This window comes from Aspergillus sydowii, assembly GCF_001890705.1.
Source record: "Aspergillus sydowii CBS 593.65 unplaced genomic scaffold ASPSYscaffold_5, whole genome shotgun sequence".
Lineage (NCBI taxonomy): Eukaryota > Fungi > Ascomycota > Eurotiomycetes > Eurotiales > Aspergillaceae > Aspergillus > Aspergillus sydowii.
In genome coordinates, this window is record NW_024467863.1 from 598,267 (window position 1) to 614,099 (window position 15,833).

Sequence of the window (15,833 nt, forward strand, 5' to 3'; positions counted from 1 at the left end):
AGACTCTGTACAATGTTCACTGAGACGGGCTTTTGGCTGCCCGACGAGGCCCGTGAGTGTGTCGGAGATTACAACCGTCTAGCCGGAGCAAGGCCACTAGCGGACCCGCGGCCATCATAGTCCCCGTTGATATAGTGCTCTACTGCACGGTTCTTCTCGTATAGTCTACATTGTCCTCTATACCAAGCAATTGATTGACCGAGTCAGGCCATGACGTTTTCGGTCCTGTTATCGCTCTGACAACGTGTGGCCCATAATTAGATACTTGTTCGAATTCGATAATAATGATTGCGAAATACTCAGGTGTCCGGCCTGTGATTGAAGTCATGTCTGCCCGTGGTCGAGACTCAGTGTCGTCATCGGGGCCTGGCTGCGGTCCCACATGTGACATAATTGGTGCCTCAGGCGTTTTGTTGATATCACAGCGACAACCTGCCTTGTTAGCAACCACACACTAAGCATAGCGTATAATGGCTGGATCTGTCTTTGACATTCTTTCGCTATGACCGCCTGGGAAAATTTGAAAGGGAAGCCAAAGCACTTCGGCATTTTGCAGCGCTTCCTCCCCCGGCAGACAACTCGAACACGCACGGTCTTTGACGTGCATTGGGGGGGGAATTCTGTGGGTCCTATTCTTCTGCGAAATCGAATCGCAACCAATCACGAAACAATTTCTCGTCCCCTTGGGCCACTTAGACACGGGCCCGTCCGAGTCCGTTGACTCCGTTCACGATATTGAGGTTTTGGACTCGATTCCTTTTGCTTCCTTTGCTTTCGCTACAATTCGGTTTGGATGCGCCCATAGCCCCTGAACCTTTCTCGACCTTTCTACGTCTATCGCGCAAAACTTCGCAGAATCACCATCGACCTTTTTGCAACCCGACAACATGCCCAGCCCCTTGATCCGGTTGTCGTCGGGCCAATCCTATCATGAGACGGGGGTTTGCCCCGAAACCACCCGCCGCCGTTGATAGCCTCGCAGGCCACAGCGCTCTGATTATCCCGGCTCATAGAATGGGCTCCATTTAGTGTCTTTATCACGGCTGACTCCGCTCCGTCTGAATCAACCTCGTTCGGCCCAGCAAATGGGAACTCTCCTTTCAACCCGACATTGGACCGCCAGGAACAACTAGCCACGACGGCGACGAGCTTGACACCCATCTTTGGCTTAGCCTGAAGGCATGGCAAACAAAATCGCTCTTTGTCCAGCGCATTCGGCTGCTCGAGGGGAACGGTTACCGTTTCTTGGGTTCTGGCAAGCATGTCCTTGAATTGCACCGGAGCAGTCACGGCCGGGTCCAATTATTGACTTGACTAGAGGAACGCGCCATTTCAAGGAATATCATCCTCTGTCCCAGTATCGGGTCAACATTGTGTCCTCATGCCGAATTCTGCTACCAGAGAAAAGAGTGACCCCGAGCTTGGTGACAACGCTAGCGGCATCTGAAAGCCATTTCACCTTTGGTCAAGAGTCACCACGCTTTTTTGGATCTCAATAAGCAGGTGATAAGTGTAGATTCAACCTGAAGTTAACATCAATTTAACAAGTTATTATATCTGAAAACCCGGTGATGGTTCGTTGTCATGGAGTGATTCTGAACGACGATCAAGAGTGTTTCTAAGTTCATGTGAAAGACCAGAAATGACCTCCATTCCGTTTCTAGGAACCAGTCCTATGGTGGGTGTTTTCACTTACGGTGTGCGCAATATACCATCAAGCATATTCATTATATTGTATAAAAGTCGATGTAATTTCCCATCGCGACATATGCCATAAATATAGTTATATCGCTTGTTAAATAATAGGTGGGATAGCAGCATCTCACTGGGGAAAGAAACCTTTGAGCCTTCTGTATTTGCAAAGACACTGTTCAGGTAAATCCCGATATCCTTTTCTGGCAGTGGTATCGTGAGTTGGTCACTAGAGACGTAGTACAACTTAATCGTGTTGGGTCATACCCTGCGCCTCCAGCCCCAGTTGTTTCTTTTCTGACTCCATTGATAAGCACTATCATTGAACCATCTATGCAAACAAAGGCACTATTAGTCTCTCGAAAAGACTTTCAAGCCTTATAGATGAAATTTGAATACGTTCTACGTCGAAAGCTATATTTCCTAAGTAAATAACCATGCCCATAGTATAAATGCCAGGTGCTGCTGTTAGTGTAGAGATGAGTATTACCTTCATTTCCTTTGACACCTGCAAATAATTCACACCTTTACATAGCTTAATAAACTAGCAAATCTATTATATTTGGTCTATAACAATACTTAGACTTGCATATGATACTTAGTTAGCGAGCGCACTATGGGGTATGGAGCCCAGCACAGGCCGCCGACCCACGGTACTATGTATTTAGTAGCGGCTGTAGTGGCCCAACCATGCATGGATCTAAGGAGGCTCAAAAGATCTGTTGGCGGAGAAAGTTTCCTTGGTGCTTTTCGACCAGTGCGCTAGCTAATAAGTACATGGGAACCTTTGGCCTGACTGTTGTCATATGGATCCGGTCGGTCTGCTTGGGGAGGAAAAGGATATGTACGTAGTACCTATGAAACGTTGGAAACAAAAGTTAAATTTATCTATAGACCAACTCCCAATCCATCAATTATTTGCTTCAAAGGTCGGGTGCATCGTGTTTATGCTCATTTAGCATGTCTACCTTCTAGATTTTCCAGTCCGTATCCTTATTGACCCTAAACGCGGCCCAGATACCACGAATCAGGAGCGGTATCCCATTCCACGGAAAGTCAATGTCGAGATCAAAGAGGTGTTTTTCATCTTTGGGCATAAGACCGGCCAAGTCGGTTGGCCCCTTAGCCATGAGGAGGCGGGCTAGTGCGTGGCCATGGAGAGTCAAGGATGACACGCCGTTGTAGATATTACCCATGTTGGCGATCACCAAGGATGGCCCAAATACTTCACTGGCAGGTACGACACGAGCCATTTGCCAATTTATAATGCCGCTGACATTTAGATCGTCGTCGACCATTAGATGATCTCCCTTGTTCCTTGCATGCTTGATGTAGAACTGTTCCGCAGTTCCCACTGAATCACAGTCCAGCTTTATAGCAAGATACCGAACATGAGTTTCTCGAACAGAACACCAGGTACGCATGCAAAGAAAAATCGGCAAGTAACTACCCATCACAATTAGGGCTAATTTTTGCGTCAAAAATACGGCATAATAACCGCCGATGGTATTAAATAGCCCCGAGGAACTCAGGTCAAGGAATCGCTCGCTCGCAAGAGCAGGAACCATTAGCTTTGACAAAAATGGCCCAGACAATTGGGATCCAGCCTGGGTAAATGGATGGCGCTGGAGCTCGATCACATTACCGGCCAACCTGTTCCACACCTCCATATCTTCATCATCAGTGAAGCACTTCCCAGGCGGTCCCTGCCTATTCCACGGTTTGCCAGCCATTTCCTTTATAAGGGTATAACTCACGCCTACGAAGTTATCCTTTTCATTGGCAATACCATAACCAAGCACTTTGGGTACAGGTACTGTAGTCGTTTCAAGCAATTGAAGGTAGCATACTCGCTGCGAATAAGATAGTCAATTAGTGATTGATCGCTACCAAGTGACCTTCTAGTAGCCGACAGAGAAACCCAACGACAGAAGAATGTTGGCTCCAGTGCCATAACCAGGGGACCCAAGGTCGAGAAAGAAATGAATAGCTGAAGCTCACCTTGGACCTATCGCAGCAGGGTCTCTACCGCTAGTTAGGCAATGGCTGCTTGAAGTGGACTGTGCGTTCCTCTCACAGCCACAAGTATCCAGCATCCAAACCAGCTGCTCCTCAGTTTTATTCCTAATCAACATATTTCTTTCGACAATGAAAGCAAACTTGCAAAATTCGAATTGTCATTCGTTATTTGCGGCGGCCGCTTGCTCTGCGATGATGAGGGTGGGGAGGAAAAAGCGGTATATGAAGTCGAGTTTGATTATGAAATCATCTTTGTGGCTGTTTGTGATTAACTGACTTCCTCCTAGTGGTAATCCCGTATTAGTGTCTAGATTTGAAACTGTCTGGAGGTATACAATACTTGGTACCTTGAGATGAAATGGGTTGTGGAGTAGGCCCCGTATGAAATCAAACCGGGGTTGGTTATTGTTATTTGTCCCCTCCATTTTGAACAAGGGTGGTTACTGTGTGGAATAGTATGGAAAGATCCAAGCATCCAAGCAGCGACGTGCCCGTTTGGAGATGTTCCGTTGTTGGAGATTGAAGCAAGTAAACATCTGCTCCTCAGCAGCCATTTTGACACCCTTTCAATTAGTTATGATGATCGTCCAGTCCCACGCTTTCTGTTGGGAATACTCCAATTATGAGTGCATAAAAACAAAGCTCCGGTTTTCCGGCTATTTTCACAAATTAGTTGATCTCGTTCTCGTTTACAACCACCAGGGCCGACCAAACCCCGATGCCATGACTCAGGATGACAACCACGGATTTTCTTGGAGACCTCGATTTACTTGAAAAAACTGGAGCCTTGAGGCCTGAGAGAAATAAACCCCACGGCAGACGAAGGTCCATGGGCCGTTGATACCGGAAGGACCGCGAAATTCCCGACCAGCAGTAATATTTCCGCTATAAGAAATGACAGCCATCGGAATCCCGACACGCCAACAGCGGCATCGGAGAATTTCTGTGCACACTGGGACCGAACTTCCATCCGGCCTGGAGACGGGAAGTGACTGTGGGTTCCAAGCGTCAGTTTTTTTGGAGTGTTGGTGTCCCGGTTATTATCGGGGATGTGTCCTACAGTGTAGTGAATTTGCTCTCACCAATTAGTTTCTCATTGGAAATAAAATTCCCTGCCACCAGCCCCGTTGAATTCAAGTCTTCTCGCTAGTAATTTATGTAACTTGAGGGTTTATCCTTCGATGTTGCGTGATGTTTAGATACTTTCGCTTGCTACTAGACCAGCATGCATGTCTATATTATAGCCCACGCTAAAGTTGCAGGGATGTCGATTGAAGAACTAGATCTATTCTCACCGTCACTCACATCGCCAACTTTACTGAAATAATTTCGCTGGAATCTCGGGCGAATTTCCAACTCCGTAAAGGCCTTCTCCATACCCCGTAAATTTGTGCCAGCAGTCTCCCCCACTCATCCGAGAGCATCGGCATCTCTCCGATGTCTCGAGCTCTTCCGTCCCACACCTTGCGGTCTACCTCTGGATCCCGATATGAAGGACCGGCCTCTGACTTCGGCAATTCTTCTACCGTGAGTCCGCCGGAAGACACAATATCAGAGAACCATGGCTTTTGTATAGCTGTGGAAAATGACTTGTCTGGATCCCATGGCGAGGGCAGCCATTTACGGCACGCCTCAGAACGCCACCCTACCACAAATTACTCTGCCGAGACACAGATAGTATATGACTGGCTGTCTGACAGGCTGTCAAAGCGGCATTTCTCTTAGGTCAAGCCACAAGCTGCTTGGTATTGACGTCGTGCGAAGAAAAGAGTTGACACTGCGGGTGTATTGGATGACTACTGGCAGTGGCCATACCAGCTTATTGGACAGTCGTCGACTTCTCCGTTATTGCATTGCATAGTACTAGGCCAGTCGTCCATGCAGCACTCTAAATCCTTGAGGATGAAAGGCTCGAATACCGTGGAACCGTGACTGAGCCTGCCGTGTGTGTGCCAGACTTCATCTCCGCCGTTGTACAGTGGACGGCTAAACGGCCTGTGCGGAATCTTCAGTCCCGCCTAACAACAATCATCGCTCTACCAGCCATAAAGTGTCCGAGTGGCGGAACTTGGCAGCCTCCAGTTTTTGGAGTGGGACTGGTACACTAATAGTGCAAGCTCATTCCTTCGCAGGCTTGTACGGTGTACCACTTTTTTCGCAAGCTTGTTCCCCAAAGTGGGCATCCATGATGAACAGTCTCGGGCTCAGTCTTAGAGGCGAACATGTTACAACTTCTTATGTCTACGTAGATACAGAAATCGGGTCATGTCCCCCGATGCCCACAAAAGCAGAGAGGCCGACCTCGGCAAGTCGGGGTATTCCCGGACATCCAGTCTCAGGGCCTGACTCAGTGACCCTAACATTTTCTTTGCGCTACTGTTCTCCACACTCCGCAGTATGGAGACATGCCCTGGAGAAAGTAACCTCGTGTCGTGCCTCCCAATCATTTATCCCGGTCAGGCCATTTCCACGCCGGTCAGTACCACGGCGAAGTCACGAACCATGAACTGATTTCCGCCGTGGGTAAACGTCGGCTAAACTTCGATCTGAACGGCTCCTTGGGGGCTCAGAACAGGAGTTCCTGCCGCCATGGTCTCCAAATCATCGGGTTAGCGTCCATCTTTATTTTACTCTCATTCGCCTGATCCTCCGCTTTTCCTCCGTTCCCCCAATACCCCACATTGGAAATGGGCTGGGGTGGACCGAGGCCACTGGAACTTGGGACGAGTACTGTGTATAGAGTTGTTGGGATGACCTCATATGCCCGCGGAAGTAGCAGAATCCAATGCCCATTTTGACATCTCGTCCCGCCGGCTGAGCTGGATCCCAAGTTGGGTCGCGGCTGCCTGAATAACCTATAAGTAGCAGAGGTAGATCACCGTCAAATTCTGTTTCTCAACCGCAGCTCAACTGCGCAGTTGGAAACATGGCAATCATGGCTAGCACTGCTCATCTGCTCGTCTGGGGCCTGCTGGCTGCTACTGGCGTCAAAGGCCAGGACTTCGGCGGTGGCTCTCGTGATGATGATGCCTTCAGCTATGTCCAGCCCAAGAACACGACCATCCTCGGTCAATATGGACACTCTCCTGCTGTCTACCCTTCACGTAAGACCTCTTTACCTGTGCCATACTGCGCCGTCCTATGAACTCTTTTGCTAACGTGAAAAAAAGCAAATGCAACTGGTGCCGGTGGATGGGAGACAGCCCTCGCCCTGGCCAAAGACTTCGTTGCCGAGTTGACCCTCGAGGAGAAGGCTGATATGGTCACTGGGCAGTTCGGGCCATGTGTGGGAAACATTGTGGCCATTCCACGACTCAACTTCAGCGGTCTCTGTCTGCAGGACGGCCCGCTGGCCATTCGTGTGGCGGATTACGCCAGTGTCTTCCCTGCTGGAGTCACTGTCGCAGCCTCCTGGGATCGGAAGCTCTTGTATGACCGCGGCTATGCCATGGGCCAGGAATTCAAAGCCAAAGGTGCTCACGCCATCCTCGGTCCCGTTGCTGGCCCTCTAGGCCGTTCTGCGTACTCTGGCCGAAACTGGGAAGGCTTCGCTGCCGACCCCTACCTTACTGGTGTTGCCATGGAGGAGACTATCCAAGGCCACCAGGATGCCGGTGTTCAGGCTACCGCAAAGCACTTCATTGGTAATGAGCAGGAGACTCAACGCAACCCTAACTTCAACTCCAGCGGTCCAGTTGGACAGGTCATCCAGGAAGCTGTGTCTTCGAACATCGATGACCGAACCATGCACGAGCTTTACCTGTGGCCGTTTGCTAACGCTGCGCGTGCCAAGGCAGCCAGTTTCATGTGCTCTTACAACCGCATCAACGGTTCCTATGGATGTGCAAACTCCAAGGTTCTTAACGGACTGCTCAAGGAGGAGCTTGGCTTCCAGGGCTATGTTGTGTCTGACTGGGGTGGCACCCATTCTGGTGTTGCTGGTATCGAGAGCGGACAGGACATGGACATGCCTGGTGGTCTCGGCGCATACGGCAAAGACAACAAGGCCGGTTCATTCTTTGGCGGCAATGTGACTATGGCTGTGAACAACGGAACCCTGGACGAAACTCGTGTCGATGACATGATTGTTCGCATCATGACCCCTTACTACTGGCTCAACCAGGACAAGGACTTTCCCTCTGTTGACCCGTCCAGTGCTGACTTAAACACCTTCTCGCCCCGGGATACATGGATACGCGAGTTTAACCTCACCGGCCCTCGAAGCCGTGATGTCCGTGGTAACCACGCCGAGCTCATCCGCAGACATGCAGCTGAGTCCACAGTGTTGCTCAAGAACACCAACAACGCCCTCCCACTGAAAGCACCCAAGACTCTGGCCGTGTTCGGCAACGACGCGACGGATAACACGAATGGTCCAGTCAACCTTGAGGATTTTGAGTATGGAAACTTGGCTGCTGGTGGTGGTTCGGGAACTGGCCGCTTCACATATCTGGTCTCTCCATTGACCGCTATCAACGAGCGTGCGAAGAAGGACAAGACTAGTCTCGTTCAATACTGGTTGAACAACACTCAAATCGCGACTTCTGATGTACAGGGTGAGCTGTTGTATACTCCCACTCCCCCATCTGCCTGTCTCGTCTTCGTCAAGACATGGGCCGAAGAGGGTGCGGACCGTGAGCACCTGAGCCTCGACTACAATGGTACCGAAGTCGTCGAGTCTGTTGCGTCTTTCTGCAACAACACCATCGTTGTCACCCACTCCTCCGGCATCAACGAGCTCCCCTTCGCCAACCACCCCAACGTGACTGCCATCCTTGCTGCTCACTTCCCAGGCCAGGAATCCGGTAACTCCATTGTCGATGTTCTTTATGGCGATGTCAACCCCTCTGGACGTCTTCCGTACACCATCGCCCGCAAGGGAAGCGACTACAACGCCCCTCCCACAACTGCTGTCACCACTAAGGGTCGTGATGACTGGCAATCGTGGTTTGACGAGAAGCTCGAAATTGACTACCGCTATTTCGACGCCCACAACATCCCTGTACTGTACGAGTTCGGGTACGGTCTTTCATACACCACCTTCAACATCTCCAGCATCTCCGCCAAGTCTGTGGGCGACTCCATCTCCTCAGTCCCGAGCACCAAGGCCCCCGTTCAGCCAGGAGGTAACCCTGCGCTCTGGGAGACCCTTTACAACGTCACGGTATCAGTCACCAACTCTGGAGACGTCGAGGGTGCCACTGTGCCTCAGCTCTACGTGACTTTCCCAGACAGCACACCCGCAGGAACCCCGCCCAAGCAACTCCGTGGCTTCGACAAGGTCAACCTGCAACCCGGTGAGACGCGCAAGGTGACCTTCGAGCTGATGCGGAGAGACCTGAGCTACTGGGACGTCGTGTCGCAGCAATGGCTGATCCCCAAGGGCGAGTTTGTCGTCCGCGTTGGATTCAGCAGCAGGAACCTCAAGCAGGAGGCGAAGATCACCCCAGTATCGAATTAGAGCATTGTATGTGGATGGTGGGGATGAGGGAAATCCCAGGCTTCGTCGAGTCTAGGTACTGATATGTTAACGATATCCATATGAGTCAACGGCAGTGTTTAGAACTTTAGTTCCAATAATCAATATATTTTTCTTCCCGTTTGCTTACAGCCCTTTCAACATATCCAGCGGAGATAGATACCTTAAGTACGAGTATTTCCACTAACCCCGAAGCGTCAATTCGACTCTTGACTCATAGGCTCGCATTTCGTACGACACAATTCCTGCCCCTGCGTCCTACCACAGTGGATTGGTAATCGCAATGGTGGACCAAGGTGGGGGGACTGAATGTGTGGATGAGGGGGAGGGGTACCAGTATGATGCCATCGGCCCAATTGGAGACATATAAAAGCCGCACCCGAGGGCCATTGTCGATTGTTCAGCATACTACATGCACTGACAATTATCCTGAAGTTATAACAAACTTCGGAATCGAATTTTTGGGTATACTTGAAAAAGGAAACAAGAGAAAGAAGAAACTATGCCTAAGGTACTGTTGACTGGTATGTAAATTGAGACCCCCGCCCCATTGGAAGCACCGAGCTTAACTGGACTCCTTTTCTGCGTTTAGGAGGTAGCGGCTTTATTGCTGCCCATATTCTTGATCAATTGCTGGAGCGCGGGTGAGTGCGAGACTCTGAAGCGGGAATTAAATTCCATGGCTTTGTATTGCGATTTGAGAAGACGGAACTAACTGGTGCGTTCATTTCGCAGCTTCGATGTGGTCACCACCGTTCGGTCCGAAGAGAAAGGCGACAAGATCCTAGCTGCGCACCCGAATACGCCGAAGGAGAAGCTCTCCTATGTTATTGTTAAGGACATTGCGCAGGACGGTGCTTTTGACGAGGTGGGTTTTTACTTTCAATTCTATCCCGGATTGCCTGTCTGCGGGTCAATTAGGTCCTTCGGGTACGTATCTTGTCGCATGGGAGGCTAATGATTACAACGTAGGCTGTCAAATCGAACCCGCCATTCGACTATGTCCTCCACACAGCATCGCCCTTCCACTTCAATGTTCAAGACCCTGTGAAAGATTTCCTGGACCCGGCTATCAAGGGAACAACCGGTATCCTGAAAGCCATCAAGGCCAACGCGCCAACGGTGAAACGTGTCGTGGTCACCTCTTCCTTCGCATCGATCGTCAATGGAAAGAAGCATGAAAAGGTCTACAGTGAGAAGAACTGGAACCCTGTGACCTGGGAAGAGGGGCTGGACTCGTCGAACACATACCGTGCAAGCAAGGTAAGATAGATTGTTTCAGTGTTATATTTTCTTTTGGAAAAAAAGTCTGGACTAACAACTCCGCACAATATCAGACTTTTGCAGAAAAGGCCGCCTGGGAATTCGTCGAGAAGGAGAAGCCCAACTTCAACATTGCGACAATCAACCCGCCCCTGGTGCTAGGTCCCGTCGTGCACTACCTGAGTTCCCTCGACGCGATCAACACCTCCAATGCAAGGATCAGTCGTCTCGTGCGCGGGCTCGACAAAGAGTCTACACCTCCCACAGGGACATTCCTCTGGGTTGATGTCCGTGATGTTGCGCTGGCTCATATCCGCGCCATTGAGGTTCCGGAAGCCGGTGCGCAGCGATTCTTCATTACTGCTGGCCACTACACGAACAAGGACATTGTTGATATAATCCGAGATGCATATCCTGAGCTCAAGGATAGACTCCCAGAGGCCACGAGTGACTTGCCCCAGGATGTATACGGCTATGATAACTCGAAGTCAACCCAGGTTTTGGGTCTTAAGTATGGTTCCTTGAAGGAGGCGGTTGTTGATACGGTTAAGTCGCTGCTGGATAATGGGGCCTAGAAATTACGTGGTTAGATAAACAATATTAGAATCAATAAAGAGGCCATTTATCGATTCTTTTGTCAGTGTTAGTAGTAGGTGTGTATGAACTACTAAAATGGCTACTGCGGATATGGGATGGTAGGGCGGACTGCGCTTTGTGTCTCAGTGGGTGGCCGTAGAATTCCAGTCGAACTCCGAAACCAACTTTTCTTCCGCGTCTCGCAGACAATCGAAGCAGGTATCTGTGAACAACATGGCGGCCTCGCTATCACCGACAGCAAATTTGCTGCGGAAGTCTCGCCTGTTTTCACTTCCGAAAGCTATTACTTCATTAGAAACCGCCGCCGCTCGAAACCGCAACGAATCCGACACCGCAACCCTCCCGTACCCTGTCCGAGCGTCCATCGTCACCCCGGCTTCGTCATTATCAAGAGGAGACTGGGGTCTTAAAAGACCGCTTCCTGCTAAATCGACATCGCAGAAGTCTTCGCGGCCTGTTGTTCGGATCAATGCGTTGGATACCTTCGAGCATGTCACCGACTTTGATTCGGCGGCCGACCACACGATGACCCTGGAGAAATTCCAGGAACTCAATTTGCCGATTTCTCTGCCTACGAGATCTGGCTATTCGACAAGCATTGTGCCGCGGCACCATAGTCCTTTTGAGGCAAACGTTGACAACACGGAGGCTACCCCTGCTACAACTCCCGACACAAAGCAATTCAGACACACCGGACCCTGGCTTGGGGGCCTTACGGAAGCGGAGTTCGGCGCCTATTTGGACAAGATTACGGAGGAAAAGCCCAGACTTATGCGGAAGCTTCGAAGATGGTTCTACGCTAAGCGTAAGGCCGAACTGAGGAACCAGGCTCAAGACAAGGGTGAAGATCTGGAAAATCTGCCACCGGTCACCAAGGAAGAGTTCGACAACTATGTGAAGACACTGAGATCGGACCCGTATTCGCTGGGGCCTGTGATCTTTGAGTTGTTGGATCTTCCTTCTGCCCCTGCGGTGCCAAATGACCGCATCGGCTCCAAGTACTTCGCCTCACCCCCAACTAAGATGCCGGCTGCCGAGTATGCGACCTACGGACCCCCCATGACGCATCCTTCGGCAGGTTTGTCGTATGCGCGATCCCATGCGTCAATCTACAATCACCCGAAGTATGGTCCTCAGGCCCATCAGCGTCCAGTGGAGGCACGTGTCCTCCGACCCCGCGGTAGAGTCAGGGGTAAGGCTGGCAGAGCGGTTGCTGGTGTCGGTGGTATTGCATTTGAGGATCTGAGCGCGATGACTTTCGCGGAACAAGGTGCACCCCCGGGTCTGGCGTCCTTCGATGCAACCATCCCTGGTGGTGCCAAATATTACGTTCAACCCATCCGGGCCTCTATCAAGGCGAACGGACAGATTGCCCTGTCGTCCTACCGCGCTAGCGCATTCGCAAAATTGGCACACGATCTTGAAGACTACAAGAAACAATCTGCGGCCCCGAGATTCAACCCTCGTGCGCCGGCATCGTCCAGAAACCAACGAGCAGTCCCGAGATTAGACCAAGCTCGCACATCTCCAGTGCGACGTGTCGAAACGGAACAACCAGAAACTAGCAGGGAGGATGTCGCAAGGAACCTCATGAAGACCCTCACCTCTCGGTAACGGGTTTCGTCCTCAATGTTCCTGTACTTTATCGTCCTTTTTTGTCTTCCTAGTTCCTGTACGATTAGCTTGAGGGTCTCAATTGTAAAGCCTATACATTTTTTATTATTTGAATATATGTGATATACAATATGCTACAATACTTCATCCAGGCGAATAAAACATAACAATAACTGCCCAACCATAGAACCTTAGTCGGACAATGGAACCTGAAGAAATGATAACGCACCCGAACTGGTAAAGCGTCAATGACTAAGAAAACCCAAAGCGAAATTGTCACGTGGGCGGTAAGTTAGGGCAAGGGCCAGCACCACCAGACCATACCCGACAAGCCGCAACACAATCTCAAAATCCAGCTCGCAAACTGTCAATCAACCAGCCAGCCAACAACCGCCAAAATGGGTCGCGTCAGGACTAAGGTGCGTTGTGAATGTCTTCAAACGAATAATCAGAGGAACCTTTTCTAATCAGCGAATTTTTTCTCGCGAAAAATAGACCGTTAAGAGATCTGCCAAGGTCGTCATCGAGCGATACTACCCCAAGTTGACCCTCGACTTCGAGACCAACAAGCGTGTCTGCGATGAGATCGCTATCATCCCCTCCAAGCGTCTTCGCAACAAGGTTAGTAAATTCCAGTCGTCAATTGCGGCGGCCCCTGCGGCAGCGGAGCCAAGGGTTTTTAGGAGAAAGTCGCTAATTCCGGATTATAGATCGCTGGTTACACCACCCACCTCATGAAGCGTATCCAGCGTGGCCCTGTCCGCGGTATCTCCTTCAAGCTTCAGGAGGAGGAGCGTGAGCGTAAGGATCAGTACGTTCCTGAGATCTCCGCTCTCGACGTCTCCCAGACCGAGTCTGGCCAGCTCGATGTCGACACCGACACCAAGGATCTCCTTAAGAGCATGGGCGTAAGTTTTACTCGCTACTTTCTACAAACCCAATGTGTTTGTTGTGTGTGTGGCTGGGTTGCTAACATGTGGATAGTTCGACAACCTCAAGGTCAACGTTGTCGCTGTTACCCAGCAGCAGCCCGAGCGCCCCCGCCGCTTCCGTGCTTAGAGGATATTCGAAAAAAGTTTAATGATCTTATGCGGCTGATCTGTGGTCTGTCCGATCGTGTTTCTATTATCACCCTGGCTGGCGCACCGGAATTCGGTTACTTTAGGAACAGCATATGAGAAATGAAACATGGTTGCTGCTGAGAAAGGTGTCGCCGATTCCTTCGGGATGACGCTTGATTGCCAATATTTCTCCCTTGTGATTACAGTCTTCTGCGGAAGATGCGTAGGTATTGAGGTTTGGAAATGGTCGGCTACTTGTTTAGCGTCCATTCCCTGCTACATTTCTACTGGAGAACTCTCCATTTGCTTTCGGGATGACAGTGTAAAGAACATTAGAAGGTATGTATGCTGTGCCTGAATAACATTTGGGTATCCGCCTGTAGAACGCCTCAAAGCAACGTAAAAGAATAATGGCGCAGAAAGCCCAACCTGGCCTGCCGTAACCGTCGGCCGCCTATATATATATGTAACATTACGCTTCATGCGGCAAATATCCCTCGATGGAACCTCCCTTCTCGTCTCCGGGTTGCTTCTCTGGCGAAGTGATGGGTCTGTTGCGATTCACGTTCTCTTGAATATGAACGTCAACCCTGCCAGCATGGAGAGCTGGGTTTTGATCGCCGCGCTCCATAGCGAGTTCTCGCGAGCGAGCATCGTCCTTGACCGACAGTCTTGAAATTTCATCTGCTACCGCACTCGGCTCTGGCGTAGTGTCCATGTGAAGACTGTCCAACTGACCAAGGACTTCTTTAACGCTCGTCGAGTCTCTCACTGCACCCTTCCCCTTTGTTGTCCTGCCCTCCTCAAGTAAAAGGAGTTGCTTTCCTCGTAGCTCGTCTCCACGCCTCTCCCACACGGGCTCCGCCGCCAGTTGTACTCGAATGTACATTGCTCGCTCGGCACACTCATCAGAACACCACATTTCAAACTTTTCTCGCGGGACAATGTTCATATCCCGTCCGCGACCGCCTGGACCGCTTCCTCTAGCGCCCCATGTTATCCGATACGTACCCCTCGAGTTTTCCTTTCGATGCCCGTGAGGACAGAGGCCATACCCGCAGAGACCTTCGATGTTCCGTTCTTGTATTAGATTATCGTAATCAGCGGGCTGGAAGGGTATTAAAGCGGTCTTGAATTTCTCAGCATCTTCAGCGGAGGGGGCGGCAGGATCTGCAGCTTGAGAAGAGGGCAGAGTGAGGAGCTCGAGGATGCGATCGAGGATGAGGTCCTGTGCATTTTTCTGCGCCTGAATGCGATGAGCATGGTGTAGGGCTATTGCCAGATGGCGGGGATCCGTCTCTGGTTTGGAAGGCTTCTGCTTGGGCTTTAGTGGCGAGCGACGGGCATTGCTGGCTCTCGACTTCGGTGGGCTTGTATTATTTGATTGTCGGGCCGACGCGGCATGAATGGAGGGGAGTGAAGTCTTTAACTCGGGGCGATCGGTCGACATGATTTGGCGTTGTTGGTGGCTTGAAATTGCTCTGATGTGTTGAGTGGAATATGGCGGTGGATGAAGGTTGAAACAGGCCCGAAGAAAGGACGGTCGGGTCGGCAGAAGGGGAAACCCCGGATTCAAGCTGTAGAACTAGAACTCAATCCATGACGAGGCCCGAAGTTTCAGCCACTGCGACGAAACAGCCAGCCCTCCAGCAAGTCGGATGCGTCGTTACACCACGCTCTAGCTCTCTCGCAATCGTGGCAGTGTGCTTGTCTCCTTCATTTCTGCCTGTTCACACTCCGTCATTATTAGCCGCCGATCGTGCCGTTGGTGGAGCAGCAGAGCAGCAGCAGGCGGTACTACTCTTTCCTTCCCGCCGTCTCGCTCACTCCAACCTCCTGCCACTCCTCTGGATTATTCCGTTGCTCTCATCGCTATTTCCTCTCCCCTGGGCGCCTTGCCTTGAAACTGAACCTGAGGCGTCTCTGGATTGCCCCGGAATTCTGTAAGTCAACCCATGCTTTCCTGCCTTTAATCGGTGCTCTCTCTGTAACGTTCCCGCCTCTCACATCCACACACCAACCCCACGACGCAGCCATACCCGACATACGTCAACCCTCGTCTGACATAGTACTCCCATTTCTTTGATCGTCCAGCAACCACCCCTCCC

General features: G+C 50.8%; 6 protein-coding genes across 6 annotated transcripts; 4 read left to right on the top strand and 2 right to left on the bottom strand.

Annotated features, from left to right (window-relative positions):
• Nucleotides 1-2,603: 2,603 nt before the first annotated feature.
• On the bottom strand, nt 2,604-3,885 carry ASPSYDRAFT_68446 (uncharacterized protein). The gene is made up of 2 exons (XM_040850434.1): nt 3,694-3,885; nt 2,604-3,545 (listed from the first exon to the last, which is right to left on the bottom strand). The coding sequence occupies exon 2, from the start codon at nt 3,423-3,425 to the stop codon at nt 2,664-2,666; it is 762 nt and encodes a 253-aa protein (XP_040702418.1). The 5' UTR covers nt 3,426-3,545; nt 3,694-3,885; the 3' UTR covers nt 2,604-2,663.
• Nucleotides 3,886-6,964: 3,079 nt separating this feature from the next.
• ASPSYDRAFT_44996 (beta-glucosidase) lies at nt 6,965-9,313 on the top strand. The gene has a single exon (XM_040846948.1). The coding sequence runs from the start codon at nt 6,971-6,973 to the stop codon at nt 9,170-9,172; it is 2,202 nt and encodes a 733-aa protein (XP_040702419.1). The 5' UTR covers nt 6,965-6,970; the 3' UTR covers nt 9,173-9,313.
• A 155-nt stretch (nt 9,314-9,468) lies between these two features.
• Nucleotides 9,469-11,081, top strand: ASPSYDRAFT_44997 (SDR family oxidoreductase). The gene is made up of 5 exons (XM_040846949.1): nt 9,469-9,714; nt 9,783-9,834; nt 9,926-10,058; nt 10,163-10,453; nt 10,528-11,081. Exons 1-5 carry the CDS (start codon nt 9,693-9,695, stop codon nt 11,026-11,028), a joined length of 999 nt encoding a protein of 332 aa, XP_040702420.1. The 5' UTR covers nt 9,469-9,692; the 3' UTR covers nt 11,029-11,081.
• A 162-nt stretch (nt 11,082-11,243) lies between these two features.
• On the top strand, nt 11,244-12,877 carry ASPSYDRAFT_44998 (mitochondrial 37S ribosomal protein bS1m). The gene has a single exon (XM_040846950.1). It carries the CDS (start codon nt 11,264-11,266, stop codon nt 12,662-12,664), a length of 1,401 nt encoding a protein of 466 aa, XP_040702421.1. The 5' UTR covers nt 11,244-11,263; the 3' UTR covers nt 12,665-12,877.
• A 163-nt stretch (nt 12,878-13,040) lies between these two features.
• ASPSYDRAFT_44999 (40S ribosomal protein eS17) lies at nt 13,041-13,739 on the top strand. The gene is made up of 4 exons (XM_040846951.1): nt 13,041-13,083; nt 13,160-13,285; nt 13,375-13,572; nt 13,649-13,739. The coding sequence occupies exons 1-4, from the start codon at nt 13,063-13,065 to the stop codon at nt 13,721-13,723; spliced, it is 420 nt and encodes a 139-aa protein (XP_040702422.1). The 5' UTR covers nt 13,041-13,062; the 3' UTR covers nt 13,724-13,739.
• ASPSYDRAFT_45000 (Rtr1/RPAP2 family protein phosphatase) lies at nt 13,734-15,601 on the bottom strand. The gene has a single exon (XM_040846952.1). It carries the CDS (start codon nt 15,173-15,175, stop codon nt 14,198-14,200), a length of 978 nt encoding a protein of 325 aa, XP_040702423.1. The 5' UTR covers nt 15,176-15,601; the 3' UTR covers nt 13,734-14,197.
• Between the last annotated feature and the right edge of the window lie 232 nt (nt 15,602-15,833).